The 27,742-nt window shown below is 33.5% G+C and overlaps 1 protein-coding gene across 3 annotated transcripts in view; it reads right to left on the bottom strand.

The window, feature by feature from the left end:
• The window catches only part of STAG1 (STAG1 cohesin complex component), a 368,375-nt gene that overhangs the window by 233,300 nt on the left and 107,333 nt on the right, over positions 1-27,742 (bottom strand). For all 3 annotated transcript variants that reach the window (XM_076005282.1, XM_076005291.1, XM_012787757.3), the window contains 2 exons: positions 24,665-24,767; positions 13,519-13,683 (listed from right to left, as the gene is read on the bottom strand). In XM_076005282.1, coding sequence (XP_075861397.1) covers positions 13,519-13,683; positions 24,665-24,767 — 268 coding nt within the window. The remainder of the gene's footprint in view (positions 1-13,518; positions 13,684-24,664; positions 24,768-27,742) is intronic.

Below are 27,742 nucleotides of genomic sequence, written 5' to 3'. Positions count from 1 at the left end.
AAGAGCATGGTACTGGGATAAAAATAGACACATAGATCAATGGAACAGAATAGAGAACCCAGAAATAAAATCATATACCTATAACGAACTGATCTTAAACAGAACAGACAAAAATATACACTGGAGAAAAAACACACTCTTCAATAAATGGTGCTGGGAAAATTGGAGAGCCACATGCAGAAGAATGAAAGTGGATTCCTATCTCTCACCATACACAAAAATTAACTCAAGATGGATTAAGACTTAAATGTAAGACCTGACACCATAAAAACTCTAGAAAAAAACCCAGGAAGACTCTTCTGGACATTAGCCTAAGCAAAAAAATTGTAACTAAGACCCTAAAAGCAAATACAAAAAAAACAAACATTAATGAATGGGACTTAATTAAACTAAAAAGTTTCTTACGGCAAAACAAATCATCAACAGAGTAAACATGACACCATACAGAATGGGAGAAAATATTCACAAACTATATATTTGACAAAGGACTACTATCAGAATCCACAAATTTGCTTGAGGAACTCAAATCAGCAAGAAAAAAAACATAACCACATTAAAAAGTGGGCAAAAAACATAAATAGACATTTTTCAATAGAAAATAGACAGCCAATAAACATGAAAAAATGTTCAACATTAGTAATCATCAGGGAAATGCAAATTAAAACCACAATGAGATACCATCTTACCCTGTCAGAATGGCTATTACTAAAAAGCTAAAAACAATAGATGTTAACACAGATGCAGTGAAAAGGGAATGCTCATATACTGTTGGCGGGAATGTAAACTAGTACAACCTCTACTGAAAATAGCATGGCCATTCCTCAAGGAACTGAAAGTAGACCTACCACTCCAATCAGCAATTCTGCTACTGCATAACCACCCAAAGGTAAAGAGGTCATTTTACAAAAAAGACACATGTATCTGAATGTTTATTGCACAACTCACAATTGCAAAGATGTGGAATCAACCTAAGTGTACATAGATTGATGAGTAGATAAGGGAAATGTGGAGTATACATACTATGGAATACTACTAATCCATAACCAAGAATGAAATAATGTCTTTTGCAGTAACTTAGAGTGAAACTGGAGACCATTATCCTAAGTAAAGTATCTCAAAAACAGAAAAACAAATGCTGCATGTACTCACTTGTAAGTGGGAGCTAAACAATGGGTATACATAGTCAGAGTGGCATAATGGACTTTGGAGACTCAGACAGGGGAGGCTGGCAGGAGGGGGTAGGGATAAAAAATTTCCTATCAGGTACAATGCACACTAGTCAGATGACAGGTACATTAAAAGCCCTGACTTCAGCACTATACAATTTACCCATGTAACAAAGAACCACTTTTACTGCCTAAATCTATGGAAATGAAAAAAAATTGTTTTAATCCTCACTCTTAAGTAAATATTAACCTCCCATTTGAGGATTTTCAAACAGCTATGAAATGAAAAATAAATAAGCTTTCTATATTCTGTATATTATTCTTCTTTCTAGGAAAACAAAGGGAAATCAGAAATAAAGTGCTAAAAAAAAATTAGCCTACAATTAATCAACATGTTGTTAGGTCAAAACAAGAACAGAGATTAATCAAATCCAAGGAAGAATCAGAAATTTATCAAATAATTATGTTAGTATCGTTTCTCCTAAAAATATCCTTAACACATTGCTCAATAAATAGCAAAACATAATTCTATTTTTGCTTGCTCATTTATATACTGGAGTTAGTAATCTATATATCTATATTTGTGTTTGTGTATATATATGTATACATATATACACACACAGACACATACATATATCTTTGAGAAACAGAAGACAACTTAATTCAAATACTATATAACTATAAACCAAAACACTGGGAGAAACACAGTTTATGTTTAGAACTTTACTTTTATTCTCAAATAATCTAAGAATTATTTAAGTGACAGTGAGTGACATGTCACTAAACCTACTGTGAAATACTCTCAACTAGTTCCAAATGTCAGTTTAAGATATGCACCAGATGATAAGATGTGACTGTTTAGTATAAAAAATAAAGGAGTTTGAAGGTAATCCAACTGAATCTATTTTATATAAGGTATTAATGATGATAGCTGTATAAAAATATAATTAATTGTAAGGAAAATTATGGCCTACAAAATCTGAATGTTTCTGAAGATCAAATTAATTAATCAATTCTAAGACATGTGACCTGGCTTCATAATGAATTGATTGATGTAATTATTTTGTTTATCCAATTAGTATTTGTGAAGTTTCATTTATTCCCTCTGATGTACAGCCTCTCATCAGGACCAAAAAACAAGTTGTACTGGTTTTGGTTTTTTTGTTTTTTTTTCATAATCTAACCCAAATTCAAACTCTATCTTTTGCTTTATGCATTTTACTATATTTCATTAGACCTGTTATATTAAGGAAGTCATAGCAAAATTATCAAAGACAAAATATGTACAAATATTTTTACATAATAAAACATTACCAATACCAGCTCTAATGACAGTGAGCTGAAGAGTAAATACTGACAATTTCTGGCTGGAGCTCAGGAGTTTAAGACAAACCTGAGCAAGAGGGAGACCCCATCTCTATTTGTAAAAAACAATTTTAAAAATTTACTTGAAAAAAAATTAAAAACAAACACTGGCAATTTCTAGATGAAGTCTCCTCTTCACAAAAGAAAAAAATATTGTTTAAGTAGAAGAAATAAGATTCCCTTTTAAGTGAGAAGTGAAGCATATACCTTGGCAGTATAACAGAGAGTAAATACGGTTATTGTGCAAGTCCGAACAAAGCCAGATTTTCTTTTCAACAAGATGACCACTATATAAAGTAGATAATTAAGGATGACAATGCTAATCTTTCATTGTTAACTAGATAGAGGTAATCAAAAAAAACTTAAATGTAAGAAAGGAAAGCACTATTCCTCATCCAAACTCATTTAAACCTTCAAAAGGTAGTCCATCACTTTGAAATGATTCTGGGGTGTCATCTTAACATTTTATTTTACATTTCATCAAAGACATCATTCAATGGAGACTTCTTGTATCTGCCTTTACTTAATTCTAGTGTCAGATTTCATGTCCCTGGACCAAAAGGAATAGGGAATATTAGAAAGTGTTCTTGAGAGAAGTTGGGACAGGAAGGAAGACAGATAGCCCGGGGTCTGAACATTGAACTGAAGGATAGAAGGAGAGAGGGGAAAGGAAGTTGTGGATAATAATGGAGGAAGTACTTGCCTTGGACAAGAATCAAGTTTCACCTTGAATTGATCCTTAGCCCTACGTTCATAACTTCCATAATACAGACCTATATGCTTGGCCATATAGTCAACTGTCCCAATTCTTGATCTCTATCTTCATGTACTTCCCCAACTCCTCCTGATGGTGATCACCAGAACTGCAATGCCAGCAACAATGGCCACTAGGACTACTACAATGACAACACTAAGACTAACTGCCAAATGTTTCATGGTGGTTGAAAGCAAGAGTGAATTTCTTATCCACATAGAGATGACTAGCAAGGAGACTCCACACAACTTATATTGAGACGGCCACAGTCCTGGGAGAGTCATTCATCCCTAAGTTCCTCACAAAATAGGCAGAGCTAGCAATACCCACTTCATCAACAATCTTCTGAAAGTTGTTCTGCTACACCTTAACATAGATGATGGGCTGCTTGTAGTGTACAAGCACCCTATACTTAGAATGTAGTCAGTAACAGTCACAAAAGAGCCACTCAGAGCTTCTCTGTTTGAATTTAAAGGCACAGACATTCTGGCAATAATGATTTGTGGCAAGTGTGTTGTGTTGTAGGCTCAGGTCTTCCTTTACCAAATTGTGGATGTCCATTAGATTCACCCAACACAGTGATATCTGATTGTACTGGTGGGCTCTCAAATACCTCTTCTACCACAGTTGGGGTTGTATAGGAAATCAGCATCCAGAAAGGTATGCTTGCTAGGGTTTACTATGCCCTGGCCACTGAAGCATGTCTTTTCACCAGAAAATAAGGAATCTAGAGTATAGCAGTTCATCTCAAGAGCCCAGTGCCTGGGACCAGTAGAACTCCTACTGCCCCTCGTCTTACCCCAACCTGTACCATCATTAACTTGTTCATGGTACCCATGGAGTGAGACATGGCTGACCTTCACCACTAGTAGGAGCATTAGGCTCAAATTCCTCACCAGGGTCAAGCTAGAGGAATGAAAACTGGACAGAACCAGGAGGATATTCAGAGGGTTTGGAATATGGACTCAGAGTCTGATGAAATTGTGTTGCCTTAGCAGCTTCTTCCTCTTTTAAATGGAAAATTCATTTTTGAAAAACATCAAAATATATAGCTGCTGAAGTTATGATTTAGGTATACTTTAATGATTATTAAAACATTAACAGTTTCAATTATTTTACAATCCACCTGTCCCCACATAAAAGACCACATAGATGACCTTTTACATATGACAAAAATACATTTCTATCTTGTTTAAACAACTGTTATTTCAGTTTTCCACTTTCATCCTGAGGCAAATAATCTAAATGTTTAGAATATTTTATGATTTTAAATCCTGCACCTAATATTTTGCACTATAAGCAGTCACAACTTTTAATAAATTTCCTGTATTATGCTCACATGTATTGATTAATTCTATTCAAGTACTTTTATTTGCTTAGTTCTGTAAGGTTTTACTCCTCATCTTCATTGCAGTATTTCTGTCCTTTAAAGTCTTCTGCCCATCTTTGTCATAAAGTTTCATTTTAGTCAACAGTGTATCTGTTCTCTCCTTTAATGTCTCAGTAGCTTTTTTAAATAATTAAATCCTTAGACATTCTTCAGCCATTTTAATTATTCTTGAAACTTTTAAGCTTTACAACCAATGGACATTAGAAAATTATTATAAACATTTTTATCCATTCTATTAATGGCTCAGAAAAGCATACACTTACTTCCTTTAAGAGCCACTATATAACTGTCAGTTCAAACACAAGTTAACAGGTGAAAATTAAGCCCATAACTGCTTTCACTTTCCTTGGTGTAGTCAGACAGTAAAACTCAAGTCCAGCTAAATATTGGGGGAGAATTCCTCTACAGTTGATATGAAGATATTTGGCATATTACCCATTTATAATTTAGAGACTAGAAAAAAATCAATGTGACTATAAAAAGCCCATACTTTTTTTTGACACCAGAACAAAGCTTCCTCTCTAAGGGAGAGAGAATGATTGATAACAGACTATTCCCTCAGAGACCTACCTCTTATCCCAATCATACTTAAATGGACAAAATCAATTTTACCTTCAGAGTTGGTTGTCAAAAGCAAACAGAAGACCAAACTGTCTCACTAAGTATACTTCATTTGTAGGCTGATACCATACTCACACAAGCTGTTATCACAACAATAAGACCAAAGGGAATTTGCATAGCATTAATCAATAGTTTGTAACTATATTTTAACAGATCATTTGATTAGTATGGACAATTTTTCTTCCTTCTAAGATTGGAAAGTACTCGAAGAGAAGGTCAAGCAAGTTTAGTTCATATGGTATCCCTTGCATCTAATCCAATGCCTGAAAGAATGAGCTTTCAATGAATTTTTGTTGAATGAATGAACTACCATCCAACTTTCTTAGTTGACATCTAGGGGTACAAAATACAAGTCCTAATGGATTACAGACATTCATTTAAGTGCTTACCAATTTATAACTACCAAACCTGTTAAGCTAAATAAATAGCTTGAATGTTCCAAAATGCAACATGTATTTAGTGTCATAAATCTAAGAGTCAAAATGTCCAAACCAAACTATTCTCATAGCCATCCGTTCACACTTATCCACTAATGCAAAGTTTCTTTCAGTGAATACTACCAAATAGATTCATCTTAAAATTCATCTTAGAATCATCTTAGGGATCATCTTAGATTCCTACCTCTTTCTCACCTTTCAGAATCATTCCATACCCTTACCATTTGTAGAATCTGTCACTGTCACTTCTTCTCCATCCTCACTGACCCTTTATTTGAACTTTCATTACTTCCCAATTGGATCAAACAGGGTGGGGGAAGTCTCCCTGATTCTAGCCTTAACAACCTCACCAAATCATCTAAATTGCTCCCAGAAAGGTATTTCTAAAAATGCAAATATGGCCATTTTCTTTCTAAAATGTCATCAATTTCACAAAATGTCGAAACATTCAATCCCTTATCTCTATTTTTACTAAGGCATCTATGTCCTCTATGGTCACGGCATAGATTTCACCTCTGCATTTCCTATTTCTACATTAAGAAATGCTCTCTGCTATTGCTTACCTAACACCTACTACTGATGAAGATTCTGTCAATGTTGCTGAAATGACCACAAAGGATTTAGAAGATATAAACTTAGTTGACAAAATAGTGGCAGGGTTTGAGGACTGGCTCCAATTTTGAAAGAAGTTCTACTGTGGACAAAATGCTTCAAGTAGCATTGTGTGCTACAGAGAAATCTTTCATGGGAGGAAGAGTCAATTGATGCAGCAAATTTCACTGTTGTCTTACTTTAAGAAACTGCCACAGATACCTTGACCTTCAGCAACTGCCCCTATCAGTCAACAGCCATCAACATCCAGGCAAGACATCCCACCAGTAAAAAGATGACTCACTGAAGGCTCAAATGACCGTTAGCAATTTTTAGCAATAAAGTATTTTTTAATTAAGGTATGTACTTTTTTTTCTTAGACATAATGCTATTGCGCACATAATAGAATACAGTATAGTAGAAACATAACTTTTATATGCACTGGGAAGCCAAAAAATTTGTATATGACTAGCTTTACTGTGGTGGTCTGAAACTGAACCCACAATATCTGTAGGCCTGCATACTATATATACCTTTGTGGTCCAATTCTCTTTCTTCTATCCTCTCAAAAAGTAACCAATATCAAAAACATGGTGTTAGATAATCTTATATATGTGTTTACACTTTAGAGCATTATGAGTTATGCATCATTCTGCACCTTGCATTGGTCCCTTAAAATGCATTTCTAAAATTTATCCATAATGGTACCTAGAGCTCTAGTTCATTTATTTTAACTGCTATAGAAAATTTAAGTGTTTAAATATACCACATTTTATTTATCAATTATACTGTTTATAGAAATAAGCAGCAATAAACATTCCTATATATATATATATATATGCCTTTTCTAAACATGCAAAAAAATTCTCTAGAAGTAATATCTAGGAATTAAATGGTTCTTCTTCAATGCTGTGCTCTTAGTAAAGAAAAAAAAAAGAGAAAAAAAAGTGGCTCCCATAGTGTAGGCAATCCTTAAATATTTACCAAATGAATGAAATCTGGATAGTAAGTCACTCAGCTGTTCTTGATATTACCAAAGTTTTCTCCAGAGGAGTTACACAGATTTGTACTCTCACTAGCTGCCACTCTATAGCCTCACAGACTCTTGGTATAGTCAAGCCTTTTTGATGTTACTCAATATAATGGGTATAAAATAGTATTTTATTCTGTTTCACCCAAACTTTTATTAGATTTTTCTTTAGTTCCTCATTGATTTTATTTCTATCTTGAATCGGGTTTTGTTTCCAATTATTTTTTCTAATCAGTCATCATTGTAGATGGGAAACTATTGCTTTTAATTATTCTTACAAGTCTCATACCTGAATAATTTTTTACTGTGAATTCTATCCAGGAACTTTGCTGAATACTCTCTTTGGTTCTAACAGTCTATAGCTTCTCTTGAACTTTCAACACAGACAATTGTATCCTCTGCCTATATGGATACTTCTTCATCTTTCATATCAATTGTTAAAACTCTTCTTTCGTTTTTCCTTTTTTTCGTTTCAGTGCATTGGCTACCAGTTCTAGTATTGAACAGTAGTAGTGACAATGCTCGGTGCTAGAAATACATCTAAACTTCAATGTTAAAAATGACATGATCTGAGCTGCAGGTTTGAGGGAGATACTCTTTACCAAGCTAAGGAAGTTCCTTCTTCTTCCTAATTCATTAAAAGTTTTTGTTTATCATGAATATTGGCTATATTTTATCATATAATTTTCTTAAACATTCTACATCAATTCAGCTATAGGCTTTTTCTCCTGTAATATGATTATTTGGTACATTATACTACATTAAAAGATTTTCTAATGTTAAACCATTTTTGCATTCCTAATGTAAAACCTCCAGGTTTTAAAAATGTATTAAATTCAAATATTTGAGGTTAGTTGACCTACTCTACCATTTTTTTCTATTTAATTTCCATTTCTACTTTTATTATTCTTTTCTTCCTAATTACTTTGGGTTTGTTGTTTTTCTTTTTTTAGTTGTTATTGCTTTCACTTAGTATTAATGCACTTAAAAGACTATTTACTAGTAATTTAGCTGGCTCCAACATTCTCACTAACATTACTTTCACTAACATTCATATTTCAAGTCCGTATTTCCTCTTTCCTACAAGTTATTTAAAAGCACCTTTTTATACTTCCAAGTATAATGCAATTTAATAAGGGGAATTTGTGTATTTCAACATTAACCACACTGTATTGAAAGAAAAGGATCAGACATTCCTTGATGAAGTCTTTCAAGATTTTCTCAACATTCCACAGTTATACTATACTATTTATAGCTATGTAATTATTTTCACTTATCTTGTTCACTCCTGAGAACAAACTGTGGATCTGCGAAAATGTGTCTGGAAATTTTTCCAATATTATCTCTTCAAAAGAGATATGTCTCTGTTATTCTCTCTGATCTCTTCTCAACATATTTTGGAATTCTTCAATCCATACCAAAGTCTCTAAACAATTCTTTGATATCTTCTTACTTCTTTATTTATCTGCATTACTTCTAAGTGAATGCCTAATGAATGCCAATTCTTGAATTCTCCTTCTGATGGCATCTAATGTAGCATTTTTCCTGAGTAAAACTTAAACTTACTGAGTTTTTTACTCAAACAATTTATTTTCAATTTTGAGACTGGTCATTTTTCATATCTACCTATTCTTGTTTGAGTTCTTCCCTATTTTGTATTAGAGTTTATTCTTCCATCCCTCTAGTATCTTAAGCATACTTCTTTCTTTCTTTTAGACTTATCTCTCCCCTCTAATTTTTCTGTGATTACTTCTACTCATGCTGAGTACTCCATTGCAGAACCAGATCATATAATGTCTTGGAACTTCCTTATCTAACATTGGGACTATATATATATTAATTTCAATAAATTTAGGGGGTACAAGTAATTTTCGTTATATGGATGGATTGTATCATGCTCAAGTCAGGACTTTTAGTGAACCAATCACCAGAATAGTGTACACTGTACCTAATAGGTAGATTTTTACCTCTCACTTCCTTCCCACCCTTCTACTTTTAGTTTTCAATGTCCATTATACCACTTTGTGACTATATATACCAGGGGTCCTCAAACTTTTTTTTTTTTCTGAGACAGAGTCTCATTTTGTTGTCCAGGCTAGAGTGAGTGTCGTGGCGTCAGCCTAGCTCACAGCAACCTCAATCTCCTGGGCTCAAGCGATCCTCCTGCTCAGCCTCCTGAGTAGCTGGGACTACAGGCATGCATCACCATGCCCGGCTAATTTTTTCTATATATATCAGTTGGCCAATTAACTTCTTTCTATTTATAGTACAGATGGGGTCTCGCTCTTGCTAAGGCTGGTTTTGAACTCCTGACCTCGAGCAATCACCCACCTCAGCCTCCCAGAGAGCTAGGATTACAGGCATGAGCCACCGCGCCCGGCCTCCCTCGAACTTTTTAAACAGGGGGCCAGTTCACTGTCCCTCAGACCGTTGGAGGGCCAGACTATAGTTTAAAAAAAAACTATGAACAAATTCCTATGCACACTGCACAAATCTTATTTTGAAGTAAAAAACAAACAGGCAAAAACACTCGCATGTGGCCCGTGGGCTGTAGTTTGAGGACACCTGATATATACCCTTCATTTTGCTTCCACTTATAAATTAGAACATGCAGTATTTGTTTTACCATTTTTGAGATACTTTACTTAGGATAATGGTCTTCGGTTCCACCAAATTGCTGCAAAAGACATTATTTCATTCCTTTTTATGGCTCAGTAGTTTTCCATGGTGTATGTGTGTATGTGTGTGTATGTCTGTCACACACTACATTTTCCTTATCCACTTATCAGCTGATGTATCCTTATGTTGATTCCATATCTTTGAAATTGTGAATTTTACTGTCATAAACATTTGGGTCCAGGTGTCTTTTTTGTAAAATGGCTTCTTTACCTTTAGGTATATACCCAGTAGTGAAATTGCTGGATCAAACAGATCTACTTTTACTACTCCAAGGAATCTCCATACTGTTTTCATCAACAGTGTATAATAATGACCATTCTGACAGGGGTATGGAGGTATCTTATTGTGATTTTAATTTGCATTTTGACATTGGGAATTTTTACAGAACTAGTCACCAACCAAGTGAGCACATATTTCAACTCAGGTGCTAGTCATAAGAACTCTATGTCTGTCTTTTCCCTTCCCTTAGCCCTTGATTTCCTGTAAGTGAGGTTTTAATATAAATCACCATCCAAAATATTAATAGTACCCTTTTGAGTATTAAAGGAGTCTCTATAAATAACTATATAAAAAATAAACATAACTCGGAATCTCAAGGGCAACTTAAGATATATAATTACCTTAAACATAAGCCAGTAGTTATCAGTAGCTTTCTTCAGCCTCCTTTACAAGTAAGAAGACTTGTGTAAAACCCTGCTTCATGTAATAGGCCTGACTTTATTCCCCTATTCTTTATGAAACACTGCTAGTCCTTTAAACACACAAAGTCAAACTCCTGGCTACAAGTATCTGCTTCTCTACCCTAAATCCAATCCTGTTCATTACTTTGTAATTTTAATCCATCCAATTCACAAAAATATTTAGTTTGTTTCTAAACTCACTGATGTTTGCTTGTATTCTCTCTACTTTAGAAAAACAAAAACAATTTTTTACCCCTCTTACCATGGTAGGAGTAATAATGAGAAGGGGTCTCATTATGTTGCCCGGGCTAGCCTCAAACTCCTGGGCTCAAGCAATCCTTCTGCTACAGCCTTTCAAGAAGCTGGGACTACAGGTATGCATCACCGCACCTAGCTTTACTCTGTTTTTAATATTTTATCTATCATTTTCTATATTTGAAGTGAGGACGTAATAAACAGTGAAATTTCTGTGCCACTGTCAATGAAAGATCCTTATCAATTTTTTAAACATGCATTCCCAGCAACCATTTTCAAGAATTTATATTATGAAACATTTCCACATAGACATTTCAGGTGACTATATAAGAATATTCAAAAGAATACTATTTTTAGTGTAATAAAACTGTAAACAATTCAAATAAAAACTGGTTAAATAAATCATGGCCCACCCATTTCATGAAGTACTATATAAATCAGAAAGTAAATTCATAGGAAAAAAATGCTCAAAATAGAGTGCTCAATGAAAAACAAAAATTACATAAGTTTATAAATGAACCTGAATATAGCCAGTAAAGAGAAAAAAATAATATGAATAGTAGAAAATTATAGCAAAGTAAAACAAAAATATTTGGAATGAACTTCAATTAAGGAATGAGAAAAAATTGAAAAGCCAGTTAAAACCAAATTATAGAAGGCACCAAGGTCCTGACAACTAATAATTATCTTTCAGAAAATAAGGACCCAAAGATTTTAAGCAGAAGAGTATCAGTATAAAACAGTATGCTCAGGAAAGAGTAATATGAATAAAGAATAAAACAGTGGGTGAAAGTGAAAAAACTTACATTGGTCAGTGTTTTATTTCAAATATAGAAGATAACAAAATTTTGTTCATATTAAATAAAAGCTGGTACACAGCTTTAATACCATATGCACTAAAATTATCTTTACATAGAGAAATATTTGGTAAAATAAAGTTTTACATGAAAAAGTGAAAGCAAAATAATGAAATGCAGTTGTCAGAATTTTACATCAAAATTAATTTTTTGGTTAGGCACAGTAGCTCACGCCTCTATTCCTAGCAATTTGGGAGGCTGAGGCAGGAGGATAGGTTGAGCCCAGGAGTTTGACGATGCAATGAGCTATGATGAAGTCACTGTGCATACTCTATTCCAGGCAACATAGTAAGACCCTTTGAAAAAAAAACAATTCATTTTCTTCATTTTTCTGTTTATTGGTTTTTCTAACTAAAGGTAGGAAGCAATAAAGTAGACCTTAAAAATTAATACTTCTGTAGCTTAACAATTCTTCTATTAAACTATAATGAAGAAAGTGTCAAGTGTAACAGCTAAAGCTCACAGATGTATTTTTCAATTATACTTAATGTTATTTACAGATTGTTATCCATTGCTATGGATCACTGGAAACTCCCTAATTTGTTTTAACATTTAGCATCATCTTACTACTCTACCTCCCTTCCTGCCCACATAAATTCCAAGACCCTTGAATACATCAAGCTGGTAACACACAAAAAATAATGAACACTAAATGCCCTTACGGGCTTCAAACATAAATACAAATGAAAAATAGAAATTATAATAATGAAAAGTTGCCTGTTTTAGTTCTAAAAGTAATTGTTTCATAAACTACATAATTTTCAAACATAAATTGAAAGTAAAATAAAAAATGAGCAAGTATGAGATAAAAAAAATTTAATATATTGTGGATCATTAGTGATCAAAGAAATGCTAATAAAAATAATAGTGAATTATTATTTTCCACCTATGTTATGAATAATTCTTAAATATAAAATACCCAATTGCTAGCATTGGCACATGGAAATGTGGGCATCCTACTACAGTTATGGTAAAAGGTAAACTAATATAATTTTTTGGAGAAAAATATGGTATTTATGTATCACATAGTTTAAAAATACCCTTAAACCAAATAATTCCACCTCTGATATTTTAAAATAAAAAGATGCAGAGCTATAAAGAATGAATAAATTTTATAATAGTGAAAAAATGTAAAGACATTCTAAAGGATGAACAAAATAATTACGGTTCATTCTCATAATGAATTAGTAAGCCAATAAAACTGTATTCTTGCAGAATACTTAATGATATTCTCTGAGTAAATGAGGAGCAATCAGAGAGTAACGTTATAAATGATCACATATAGACAAAAAATAACCATGAAATAATTATTGTGGTTATTCCTAATTTACTACTAAAGAATGCTCTTTTATATCCTTTCCTCTTTCAAATACTCTGCAATACACATGTATTCTTTATACTAAATTAAATTCTAAAAAAAAATATCAAGGCAATAAAAATTCTCTTGGGCACCTCCTACTATATATATATATATATATATGTATTTTTACTTAATACAAAATCTTACTATTAAATAAAATGCTTTTCCTGATGCTCTTTAGAAAGCAAACCAAAAACAAAGACCTTTAAGAATACACTTCTTGATTACGCATTCAACAAGAGTATATACAGGGCCAATATATACACTAACAGATTCCACATAGGTTATTGACTCTATTGCTTTATATATGAAATAAAAACATTTAAAATTTACCTGCATTGCACTTTTTCCCAGTTTCACCACCTCGAATAATGTGACAGGTTCCCCTTCGCCATTCTGTTGAGGGTGCCCATTAGCTCTTCCACGGCCTGTTCCTCTAACTCCAGCTTCAATTCTGCTCTTCTCACCTGGAGATTTTCGAGGTTTCTTATTTGTAGACTGAATAAAAAGATAAACAAAAATTATATTTTCAATGCCAATGCTGAACATTTTAACCGTGCCCCCTCTTGACATTTCCTTCTTCATACCTTCGTCCGTATTCTCCTACTTCCTCAGAAACCTTGTACAATAAAACATTCCTGGGAAATGCTATTTCTAAGTCATGCAACAAATATCCATTGAATATATTTGGAATCATTCTAGGTACTGGGAATACAGCAATCAATAAAACAGACAAAACATTCCTGCACTAATGGAATTTACATTTTTCAATTAATATTCTTTTCCCCACCTTTAATTTTTTTTAAAAAAGGTAATGCTAGCTACAACCCTGTCTACGTCTCATCTTTAGAGCCAATGATAATTTGAACAAAATTGTTTGCAGTCACTCTAGGTATTCCCATGAATTTCATTCATTCATATATAAACTTATCCTATGGTTGCTGCTTCATCAAATTCACCGACGACATCAATGTTACTAAATGCAACAGACATTTCTTGAAACTGTCTTAATAGTCCACATGATATTCTTCCTCTCCTCTCAGTATCTTTTCTCTCCCTGTATTTCTTACCTGTTAATGTTACCCAGAGGTTTCTCCTAAGCATCTTTTCTTCTCAATCCTTATACTCTTTTGAGTAATTTAATTAATTCTCATTATAGCCCTGTTCAAATTATCAACTTAACGCCCTATATCTCTAAATTCATCCTTATTTGTCCTGCTTTTTGATACTGCGGCTGGACTCTGCAAACATTTCTCTTCTGCCATCCACTGCAGCATTAGGCTTTGCAAATAGAGTACTAGAAGAACATTACAAGGCATAGAGTGGAGGGGCTTCTCTTCCTGGTTATATATCTGCTTTCTGGATTTGCTATTACCATGTTCCTCATAGTATAGTACTCTTTTTCACTCTTCTTAGTAGTTAACAGCCCTATAGTCATTTTTTTGTGGATTAATATATAATGGGCTAACTGCTTACTTTCTAAATAAACTTTATTTTTTAGAAATATTAAATTTACCAAAAAACTGTAAAGATAGTACCGAGAATTCCCATATATCCCAAATCTAGATATCCCTATTATTAACATCTTACATTAGTATGGTACATTTGTTCTAGTTACTGAACTAATACTGATATACTAACAAAAGTTCACACTTTATTCAGAGTTTTTTACTTTTTACCTAATGACTTCTTTCTATTCTAGGAGCCCTTCCAGGATATCATATTACATTTAATCTTCATATCTCCCAAATGTCCTCTTGAGCTGTGACAGTTTCTCAGATTCTCCTGGTTTTTGATGATCTCAGGAGTTTTGAAAAATACTGATCAGGTATTTTCTAAAAGGTCCTTCCCTGGGATTGGTCTGATGTTTTTGTGATGACTAACTAGACTGGGATTATGGGCTTGGGGAAGGAAGATGGGAGAAATAATGTGCCATTTTTATTACTATCACTTCATATCAAGAATATATACTATCAACATAATTTATAACTGCTGATGGTGACCTTCGTTAGTAGGCTGAGGTAATGTTTCTCCACTATAAACTTACTTTTCTTTCTCTTTCCATACTATACTTTTTGGAAGAAAGTCACTAAATATAGCCCACACTTAAGGGGTGGGGAGTTATGTTCTACATCCTTGGAAAGGTAAGTATTTACATAAATTATTTGGAATTGTCCCACATGGGAGATTTCTCTCTTCTCACCCATTTATTTATTCAATCATTTATATCAGTATGGACTCATCAACATTGATTTTATACTTTGGGCTACAATTCAATACCATTTTATTTTGTTGTTCAAACTATGCCAGCTTTGGCCATTGGGAGCACTTTCAGTTGGTTCCTGCATCCATTTCACAAAATCCCATAATTACATATGGGTGTTACGTTTGTCTTTTAGCACTCAGAAACTTTAGCACTACAAGATGCTCCAGGCTGACCTGGTATATTCCCTGCCCCAGTTCAAGAATCACCAGTACTATAAGGAGACTGGGTTCCTTTCATGGAAAATGGTATCAGAGATAAAGATCTGGACACTAAGTTTTGCTCCTTCCGTGTTTCCCAGAAAATAAGACTTACCCATAAAATAAGCCCTAGCAGGATTTCTAAGCATTTGCACAAAGAATAAGCCCTACCCCAAAAATAAGACCTAGTCATGGGCATGGCTACGCAGCCTATCTGCACAAGCCATGCATTTTGTCACAGAGCGGTAAAGAAGACAAGTAGCCCTTCTCATCTGGCCCCATCGTGACAGCTACTATCCCAGAGGTGACCGGAAAGGTTCAGGCAGCCCCACCAACAAGGTCGGTTCCCCTGTCAGGTCCCAGCCATCCTGTGTGTGCTGCAAGCTGAGGCTTTGAGAGGAAAATAACATATCCCCTAAAAATAAGCCCTAGGGTATCTTCTTGAGGAAAAATAAATATAAGATCCAGTCTTATTTTCAGGGAAACATGGTAGCTACTGGGATATCTTTGCTTCTAGGCTCTTAAGTGGACAGATGAAGAAAATTTACATCCTGGTCTGGTATGGTGGCTCATGGCTGTAATCCCAGCACTCTGGGAGGCCGAGGCAGGATGACTGCTTGAGCTCAGGAGTTCGAGACCAGCCTAAGCAAGAGCAAGACCTCGTTCCTACTAAAAATAGAAAAATCAGCCAGGCATCGTGGTATGTAGTCCCAGCTATTCAAGAGGCTGAGGCAGGAGGATCGCTTGAGCCTAGGAGTTTGAGGTTGCTGTAAGCTAGGATGATGCCATGGGACTCTACTCAGGGCAATGGTGTGAGACTTTTGTCTCAAAGAAATATATATACATACATCCTGTATGTTACACATAACAAAATTTGCTCTATAAAATTCTATGGGTTTTGACAAATGCATGGTGTCATGTATGCACAATTATGGATCACAAAGATAAATTTTACCACCTTAAAAATCCCCTGTGCTTTACTCCTTCAACTCTCCCCCTTCTCTTGGCAACCACTAATTTTAATTTTTTTAGTCATCATCATAGTTTTGTCCTTTCCAGATATTCATATACAGGTTGAATATCCCTTATCTGAACTTCTTGGCACCAAAAATGTTTTAGATTTTGTATTTTTTTCAAATTTTGGAATATTTGCACATACTTAATAAGATTATCTTAGAAATGGAATCCAAGCCTAAATAAACATGAAATTCATTTGTTTCATATGCACCTTATATGTATAGCCTGAAGGTAATATACAATTTTTTTTAAGTTTGTGCATGAAACAAAGTTTTGGCTGTGTTTTGACTGTGACCCGTCTATGAGGTCAGCTGTGGAATTTTCCACTTGTCTATATGACGGCACTCAAAAGTTCTGGACATTGGAACATTCTGTATTTTGGATTTTCAGATTAGGGATATTCAACCTGTAATTGGAATAATATAATATGTAGCCTTTTCAGACTAGCATCTTTTACTTGCATTTAGCATTTAAGATTCATGCATGTCTTTTAATAGCTGAAAAATAAATGTATTTTTATTGTTATGTAAGATTCCATTATATAGATGTACCACATTTGTTATACATTTACCTAATGGTGGACATCTTGGTCACCACCATTTATCGACTATGCATAAAGCTGCTATAAACATTCATAAGCAGGGGTTTGTGTGGACATAATTTTAAAATCAGTTGCGTATACACCTAGGACCATGATTGTTAGAATGTTGGATAGCACTATGTTTAGGTTTGTATGTAACTGCCAAACTGTCTTCCACAGTGGCTGTACCATTTTGCAATTCTACCAGCAATGAGTGAGAAATCCTACTGCTTCACATACTTGCCAGGAAACAGATATTGTCAGGTTTTAAGATTTCAGCCATTCTAATAGGCATTTAATAGTATCTCATTGTTGTCTTAATTTCCAAATCCCAAAGGATTAATGATTAAACATCCTTAAATAATTAATAATTCTTTATATTAAAATTTTCTCCTTTTGATTATTGGCAGCAATTCTGTCTCCTGACTGGACCCTGACTGATTCTCTATACCTGTACTATTCAACATCATAGCCACTACCTGCCAGACATGGCTTTCAAAGAACTTACAGTACTAATATTTAGGATATATTTTTCAACATCATTAATACGATTTTGTCAACTGCTGGTAAAGGAGGAAGACTTGTGCTTTATATCCTATGAACAATAGTGCAAGTGAAATGTCTATGGTCCACAGAGTTACTAATACAGAAATTAGAGCTCACTGCTGCAGCTAATTCAAGAGACACACTGAGGGAAAAAAGGCTAATGAATATATATAGGAAAACAAATCTGAAATATCTAAAACAAACCCTGCTACAACATTTCAGAGTTTACAACAATCTTTAGGACAATTGCTTTACTATAACTATATAATACTTAATTTAAAAGCATACCTACATTTCTGGTAAATTGTTTTAACTAAAGGTTAACACCACTGTGTAGGAAAATCACTCAAACTTACACTATTCCAAAAGCTCTAGATAAGCTGTAGTCTGAATGTGGAGTGGTATTCCTAGTTTTAAGAAACACAGATACATCAATATTCTTTACCTTTGTACCTTATCTGGCTTTTTTCATAAGCTATGACTATGAAATAACCCTTCCCCTTTCACAAATAATGTACATTAACATGTTTTGGGATAGCTTAACGTAAAATCTGTAGGTACGTACAATTAAAAGATAGACATACAAATAGCTGTAATATATAACAGTAAACTATAAAAAATGTTTTTCATAAAACTTTAGTTTAAGAGAAGTGCTGGAAGGGTTCTAAGAAGATAAAGATTATTTCTAATACTGAGAACTAGGAAAAGCTCTATAAATGAATAAGCTCTAAATTGGGACTTAATAGATATGTAAAATTAATATCAGTAAGATTAGTATAGGTAGAATTTAGAAAATAGGATTCTGGGGGTGTGTGGAAGCAATGGTGTGGAAGTGGGAAGGCAAAAGACATACAGAAGGATGAGTGATACATACCTGACTGACTTAAAGGTTATAAATAAGAAATAGAATAAAATATTAGGTTGTGAGTTATGTTAGAAGAACATGCCCCACAATAAAAAGGCACTGCTTGCTTTTTGATTAAGTAAAAACATAACAATGTGGCAGTGTTAAAAAGGATGAATAGAAAAGGTGAAAGTCTGAAGATAGGAAGGTAACAGTACAGGAGCCAATAAAGTAAGCCCTAAAGACAGGAAAACTTGGGAAATGCAAAACAATGGACAGATGTGGAAGACACTGTGGGATTAAAAATAAAAATCATAAGATCTGAAATTTCAATAGATATATGAGAGAGGGGAAGTACTTGAAGATAAGGAAATTTAACAAGGACTCAGGTTTTAATTCTGTGTTCCTGGGAGAACTGTGGTAGCCTTTAACAAAATTAAGGAAGTCAGAACTAAAAAGCAGTCAGTAGAAAAAAACACTAAGTGAAAATTTAAGAAAATAAAACAATAAAGCTAGTGTAAGAAAGGAGATACAAGTCCAATTGATAAACACATTTCCAAAAGCAATCATAAAAATATGCAGACCTAAACCATAAAAATTCTTTTATAAAGAGCATTTGTTTCTTAGCAAAATAACAATAGAAAAGTAGTACAGGAAATGATAAATAGGCAATTCACAAAAGAAACACAAATATTTTAGAAAGTATTTAAATTTTCACTGCTTAAAAACTAGCAAACAATTATAAGGAAATATAAGATGGACAACCCATATATTTTTCTATGTGAAAGGCAAACCAATAATACATGTCAAAAGCTTTCAAAACAAACAGCATACCTTTTGACTAACCCACTCTACTTTTAGGAATTAGGATAAAATGAGAAAGACAATGACACTAAGGCAAAATTTATTTGCAAAATAGTTTACATATCAGCATGGTTTGGAACAGGTTAAGAATTTCTAACATAAATACTCCACAATAGGGGATCAATTAAATAATTATGATACAGAATACTGTCTAATCACTTAAAATGATGTAAAATATTTAAATATTATGAAATTTATAACAGTCTAAATAAAAGTACCAAGTAATTTAAAAGATTCAATTTTTATATATAAAAGCACCTGTTACCCTATCCTTCTCATATTCATTGTTACTCTTTGTTGTATATTCTCCATATTCCTTGCATAGGAATAGACATTTAAAAGATAAAAACTATATCAGTTTTCATTTACCTCTCCTACTCAGCCCATGTAAATAAGCTAAATAACATTGGGAATATAGAAGTGCTGGTTCTCATTTAAACAGAATAAAGAACAAAATCCTTAATAAACCATAATATCAAAGACTAAAGATGGGTTAGGTTACAGATGTGCTGATTTAAATGACAACTAAAAGCAACATGAAAACCTGGACTGGATTCTGAAAGAGAATAATTATTTTCTTTTCTCTATGGATTTATTAGATAATTGGCAATATCTAAAATGAGGTATATAGATAAGATAATTATTATATCAATATTATTTTCTTGATTTTCATAACTATACTGTGGTTACATAGGAGAGTATCCTTGACTGCAAGGAAATCCACACAGAAGTATAATAAGTGGCATCATGTCTGCAACTTACTCTTAAAACAATTCAAAAATAATAAGTTATATATCTTCCTATATACTATATAATATATATTTATGTGTGTATGTGTATGCACATATACATATATAGAGAGAACATGATATGCAGTAAAATGTTAACATATGGACAATCTGCATGAAAGATTGGTGAGAGTTCTTTGTATTCTTAGAACACTTTTGTGTCTGAATGATTCCAAAATAAAAATATTTTTTTAACACTAGGGGGGAAAAAAGTCCTGATTTAAAAGATTAAACACCATTCATTCATCCAATAAACATTTACTGAACACTTGCTGCAGGTCAGACAGTAGTAAACAGCAGAAAACACACTAAATAAAAATCCCCGTCTTTATATAGCTTACATTACACTTGGGGGAAAACAGACAATAGGCAAATAAATAAGTAAAACAAAGTACGTTAGATGACATTAAGTTCCATGGAAAAAGAGGAAAACACACATACGTGCATGGAAACAGTTAAGTCCTATCAGGTAGAGGTGGGGAATTTGCAATCTTTAACAATTAAGAAATTACTCAATTAACAATGAGTAATTTGCAATACCATTTTTAGGGGAACCCTCAAGAAGAAAATGGCATGTGAACAGAAACTACAAGAAGGAAGAGAGGTAGTAGCTCTGTCGATATGTGTGATTTTTTTTTTCCCCAAGCCATGCAAAATGAGGTGTTTTATTTAAAGGGGAATGTTTGTCTTTAGGCTAGCAAATTCCTATCAGTTTTACAGAAAGAGTGTATGATTTTATCCATCTACTACTGTTCATAGAAGCTGGTATTCAGCCTCGAAGTAATGCATATGGAGACAGGGTCGTCAGGTGTGGAAGGAAAACGTATGTCCAGACAAGTGGTTCCAACCAGGCCTTAAGTTTTCATTGCAGATATGTTGGTTCTGAGTGGTAGCAATTCCCTGTCTCACCATTACAAGCTGTTTCTTTTCTTGATATTTATGTCCTGGATTATGGAAAACACTACTTTTAATACCTATCAGAGGAGATGCACACGCAAGGTAAACTGTAGGGTCTTATTAGGCCTTTATGTTCCATGATTGATATGTTGGAGATGACATGGCTTAGCCCCACTGGAAGGTAAAGATTAGTTTTGTAAAAAAAGATTAGCTTTGTATTTTTAATCCACAAACATCTTCATTTTTTTTTTCTTCAAAATTTCTCTCTTTGCTCAAAGGAAAACTGTTCACATTTTGCTGTTGGACTTTTGCTGGGTCATTACTGGCCTAGATGTTTGTAGTGGCTTCCACCAAATCATTTGACTGGCAAATGTCCACAGACCTAATGTCTTGGATGGTTTCTTTTACCTCCTGCGTGGTTGCAGTTCCTTCTCCTGAGACACTGCTTTTGTTCTGCGATATGTGTGATTGATGGTAGCTTAGACTAGTTTTGTACTAAAGAATAACTGATGCAATTTGCAAAAAGAGTAAACAGGATTTGCTTACTGACTCAATACAAGCTGAGAAAGAAAAGGGTCATGAATGGCTCCAACGTTTATAGCCTGAACAACTATAGGGATGAAGCTGCCATTGTGGAAAACAGGTGAGCAGGGAGAGTTTGGTTTCTAAACATCTTGGGTCCATTAAAAACTAAATGAAAATGTTCAATGGGCATCTGGCTATGAGTCAAGAATCTAGAAGTAAGGTCGAGGACTCTGGGAGACATCAGCTTAGTCATGAGATTGGATGTGATCACCAAAGGATTAATGTTTGTAGACAGAGATAACGATATCCATTATTTATCAATACAATCATAAAGTTATAAATATGATACTGTATAGTGCTTATTTAGAGATCATTACTTGGGCAGAGTTATAATAACAAATATTAATTAGGACAATTACAAAATAAAGGTTGTTTAATGGAGAAAAAATCTCTGAAATAATGGCATATTAAAAGGAAATACTGAGATGACCTCTAAAAATGTGAAGCCTCCTAAGAATTTAGAAATTAAAAAAGAACTGCCCATAAGAGAAAGTCTTTATACTATCTGTTTTCATTTGACTAAATGAATAAAACCAGAGATAAAAGAAGACCTCTTAAAAAGTAATAAAAGATAATAGGTAAAGCTTTTTTTAAAAAAGTAATGAATAGTATTAACATAACTAAAACACAAGCATTATCAGTTGAAACTTGGTATTATTCAAGATGAAGCTAGTTGACAGAAAATGTCCAATCATTGAAGAACAGGTACCTAGAGCAGGACTCTAATCTAATCATTCTGACAATTACATCTCTCAAGATTAACTAACAGCATGGCATTTTGGCTTCCTTAAGAAAAACAGTGTGGGAATTTAGAATATGAATTCAAATCCATTTCATAGCACTGATGTGAGGATTAAAGACATAAAAAGCACCAGCTCAATGTAAAGCCCAAAGTAGAAATTCAGGAAGTTGTGCTATGTTGTTTCCTCAAACAAGAAATGGACCTGACTGAATTAGGTGGAAATACAGGTAGCCATGTAGACTAATTAGTGTGAAAATATAGACTGAAGTATAACTAAAACAAGCCTCTAGAATTTTACTATCCTATCCCGGTCAACATTCTTTCCAATTCTATAAACACACATGAACATGTATTATTTACCTACTAGATTATGTTGTAGTAATTTCACTATAATTTAAATTATATTTCCTACCGCAAAAGAACTAAGCATTTGGGTACACTGCTCCTTTTCAACAAGCACAGCATTACAGGGATTCAAATGTACACACATCAAAATTATGTAAGTTCTAAGGAATAACACAACAGCCTGCTGAAGGGGTGATGAATTCTCTTTAGGGAAAAAAATAAAAGTTCTCTTTAAGGAGATAGCACTTAATCTGAATCCTGTAAGTGAAGACTTTCAATGAGGGGAGAACAAATTCAAGTAAATAATTATGTGAGCAGTTCATTCTACTACTTAGGCAAGTTTAGTCTTATTTCCAAATATGCAGCTATAGCCTGTGATATCTAGTATAGCAACGTAATCTATCTATAGTCTCAAAAAAAAAAAAAAAAATTCACAGGGTAGTAATGGAAACTAGAATAGTCTCCAGTTTCCAAGTGCGGGAGTCTTTCACTTTTCCCAAAATCTTCTTGTAAGGACTATTGGACCACTAAATACCTCTACAAATAAAGAGGTTAATATAAAAAATGATTATAATGCATATCTTTTCCCCCATATTTTTTTTCCTTTAACTATATGTGAGGGATAAAAGCAAGTGGGTAGCAAAATAGAAGAAGTGTTCCTTTCATCTTTTTTTTTCAGGTTGACCTGGAAATATAACTAATTAAAAATTCTGACAAGCAGAAAAAATGATTGAACAACATCAAAAAAGAGTCTTGAGTAACTCACTATAAAGATCATACACACAATAACTGGTTAAACAAACAATTGTAAGGGTTGGATTGTATTTGCATCATGATCCTAATCAACAACCTGCATCTTAAAAATTATAGCATTTATGACATGATTATAAACTGTAAAACTTGTTGTTTGGTGATGTTAATATAATATTATGCCAAGGTATGATAATGATATTGTGGTGATATTAAAAAAAGATATAGATGAAGTAAGCCCTTATTATTTTAGCAATACATACTGAAATACTTACAGGTGGAATGATATATAGGATAACCTTGAAAATAACATGATAAGGATATAAAAGGAGAAGGAGTGAAGAGGAAGACTGGCCACAACTTGGTAACTTCTCAAGCTAGATAATGGGCCTATGGGGGGTTCATTCTACTACTGTGTCTCCTATAAAAGGATGATAAGGTTTTCCATAAGAACTTGTATAAAATAGAAAAAAAATTAATAGCAAATAACGTCACAAAAATAAGTGTGGAATATTATACGCCTTAACCCCTTGACACACAGATACTCCCAGATAATGTCTCTGGGAGCTTATGAAAACTTAAATGATGACTCGTGCTCTTAGAAGACATAAAGATATCCCTCAAAGAAGGGTTACCTAGAGCTCTTCTAAACTTCCCAGTCGTATATCAATGAGAATGTATATGAGACAGACCCCAAATCCCACACCAGTACTACTAAAACGCACACTTAGGGGCTCATATGAAATCAGAGTGCAACTAAAAAAGCAGGAAATCTTTACTAACTACATCTCATTCATTGTTAATTACCTCCTCTATGACTTCACATGGACCACTATTTATTTGTAGAACTACGGAGAGGGAAAAAAAGATACCATAATTTCCTTCCTCTGATCATTGCCAAGATAATTTATACAAAGCAAAGTTTCCAAATTCTATTGTGTCACTGAAACTTTTAAAAAGTATTAATAGTACTAGTACTAGAATTAACAAACAACTCATATGAAGCCCATTTACACAGTCACCATTAAAGAAACAAAGAAGACAAGCATAATACATACTGGAGGCCGGCCAGGACGACCCCTTTTTCTTTTTCCTTTGACCTCTGTTTCTTCCAATTCGCTGCCAGCATCAGAATGGGCAGTAGTTTCATTAGTTGAATCCCTAGAAAATGTTATATTATTTTAGTGAACAAATTAATTAATAAATACAATGCAGTTCTGTTTCACTACTTTCCTTACCTCATGCTATATGGCTGACGAGAAGTGGTTTATACCCCGACTTTCAGAAAATCTCTTAAGCAAACCAAAAATATTATCCTCCCTGCTTAATATCACATAACATGGAGTGAAATGAGTCCCCCAAATAAAGAGGAAATGACCGTGGAAATCCCAACTGCTACACAAACTATAAACGCAAAATACAATTGTAAAAAACTAATTTTTTAGTATAAAAAAGTAAAGGCTTCTGAGTTTTACTCATTTTAAAAATCATGAAAGTCAGTGGTATCCTGATAAATGTTTAACAACTGGCTCTTGAAAATACCATAAATACGTAAGTTATAAATGTTACTGATATGGAGGACAATTTGCACACAATTTGCAAATGATAAAACACAAAATACTCTATCATAAATTCCATATAGCCAATTGATTATCAAAAAAAGATTCTAATAATTTTTGCCAAACTCACATATCAAAATCTAACCTATGGTTGCAACTGATGAGTGAATATGAGTTTTGACATGAAAGATGGTCTCTATTTTTGTTCACTTTAATGAACAGGGTGCAAGTGAAATGATAAAGACATTCATTGGAACTTTACTCATTAGTCAGTGGTATGAGCAACTTCTCTGCTGAATTGGGGAATGGTTATCAAATACTGGGAAGAATACTTCCTCAATTTTGTGCGTTATTCATAATGTAATGGCTATAGATTATATGATACACCTTTAGAATGAATCTGTATTTTTAATAATTTTTCACTTTCTTAAGTCTGCAGACAATCAAGAAAACAATAAATTAAGCTCTGAATTATAGCATTTGTTGATTTTAATGGTGTGCACACTCCCACCATAGCAATTTCACATAACCAAAAAGATACCACCAAACTGAGTTGGGAAAGAGATAAATAGTAGTACACCATTAAAACACACTTCCATCATATAGATACAAAAGGTGTACAAAACCAGATAAAAAGGTGTAAATAACAACCTCAAGTGCATAGATAACAGCAACATGTAAAATAAGAGGTGCTGAGTTTTGAATATTTATTTTATTTTTAATATGACTTATTTAATTTTAAGCTTATATAATTTAACTTTTTATAATGGCTATGTTGGGTTTAACTGGCTTGCAAAATTTCTGAAAGTCTAATATTCAGCTCTCACAGGACAATACAGGCTGGTTTCAACACAGCACTGAAAAGGTACAGATAGTATAAACAAGAATCTCTTCACTAAATTCTACATTACTGATTTGATTAAGAATCTGCATAAAATTGCAAATAGTAGGAAGGGTACAGAGAAATGGTAAATGTAACTCATAATCTATTATTTCTCAATCTGCTTCACTGAATGCCCTTCTTAGGCCCATTCTCTCTTTGTGTTGATTCCTTAAATCTCTATTCTTAGTATCTGCTCTCCTCCCTTTATACTACACTTCCATAGAGATCTCATCAATCTCATCTATAACTTCTATACCAATGACTTCAATACCCTATCAGTACACCTGACCACATTCCATATCTCTAACTCAATATTTTTAAATTGAATGCATGACATGCTTCTTTGAATGCCACCTCAAATTCACCAAATATACCACATCTAAAATTAAGTCCAATCATTACTTACTTCTGAATCTCTGCTTAAAATTTAATTAAGTTAGTACATGAGTCTGCTTTAAATTATACAAATTTATTATTGTCACCATTATCCTGTTACTCAAATTCATAGAATCACAACAACCTTCCTTTTGTGCCTATTAGCTCAAGTCCTCCTTAGTCATCCTTCTCAGTACAATAATCTTATTCTTTCCATGATTACCATAATGATCACACTCCCAGAAATACTCTGAACTTATCTCCTTGTTTCTACCAAATCCTCTGTTCGAGCCACTCTCCACACTACTGCCAGTAACATTCTCACATCATGTGACTTCCTAGCTTGCAAATCTTCAAAGGTAATCCTGGTATTTAAAACTGTAAATAATATTGTTAAGAAAAAAAAAATGCCCAGGGGTCAGCAAACTTTTTCTCAAAGGACCATACAGTAAACATTTAAGGCTTGTAGGTGTTAAGACCTCTATAGCTACTCTTCAACCCTGGTGCTATAGCATAAATGCAGCTATAGACGATATGTAAATGCATGGACATAGCTATGTTCCAATATATTTTATTTAAAAAACAGGTATCTGAGTTACTAGCAGTTTAGTTTTTCCATCCCTGACCTAGTTAGTGAATCTTATTTGTCTCTACTAAAGAATAATAAATCATAATGCTTTTTCTCTTTACATTCCAAATTGACTATGTTCAGCATATAATGCATGCCAATTTATATATGTTATCTAGAATACATATGCACAAAAACCTTGTAAGAAACGTATTACTGTCCAGATCTTACACATGAGGAAATTAAAGATCTGAAAACCTGATAAACTTGTCCATAGTCACACACCTAGTAAGAGACAGAGTCCAGATAGATGTCAAGATAAACGTTAATTCTCTCTATTGTCATGTAAGGATATTGCAATGCAAATATCATTATTTTGTATTTATTTTGTGGAGACAAAATTTACTAGTGCTTTTGAAGCTTTTAGAAATCCCCAGGAAACCACTGTAGCAGATCAGTTCCAGCATACAGTAAGTGACCCATTAGTGAAACTAATTTATGTTTCAGTAGTATAGTTTACTGACCACTCCTAGCAAAAAACCCAGAAAAGTACAATTAAATAGTTCTGCCAAATGCAGCCAGCTTAAAAGGTGAGAACTATTGCGAATAAACAGCTACTGCATTCTCATTAGTATATGTATGCATATTTATTTATTAGAATATAAAACATATCAATTTTGGGTTCTTAAAAACATTTCAAGCAATAGAAAAGATACAAGAATAAAAGAGAGGCCAGGTACAGTGGTTCACG

This window comes from Microcebus murinus, chromosome 1 (genome assembly GCF_040939455.1).
Source record: "Microcebus murinus isolate Inina chromosome 1, M.murinus_Inina_mat1.0, whole genome shotgun sequence".
In the NCBI taxonomy this organism is placed as follows: domain Eukaryota; kingdom Metazoa; phylum Chordata; class Mammalia; order Primates; family Cheirogaleidae; genus Microcebus; species Microcebus murinus.
The sequence above is the reverse complement of the archived record's forward strand: the minus strand, read 5'-3'. Positions and strand labels throughout refer to the sequence as shown.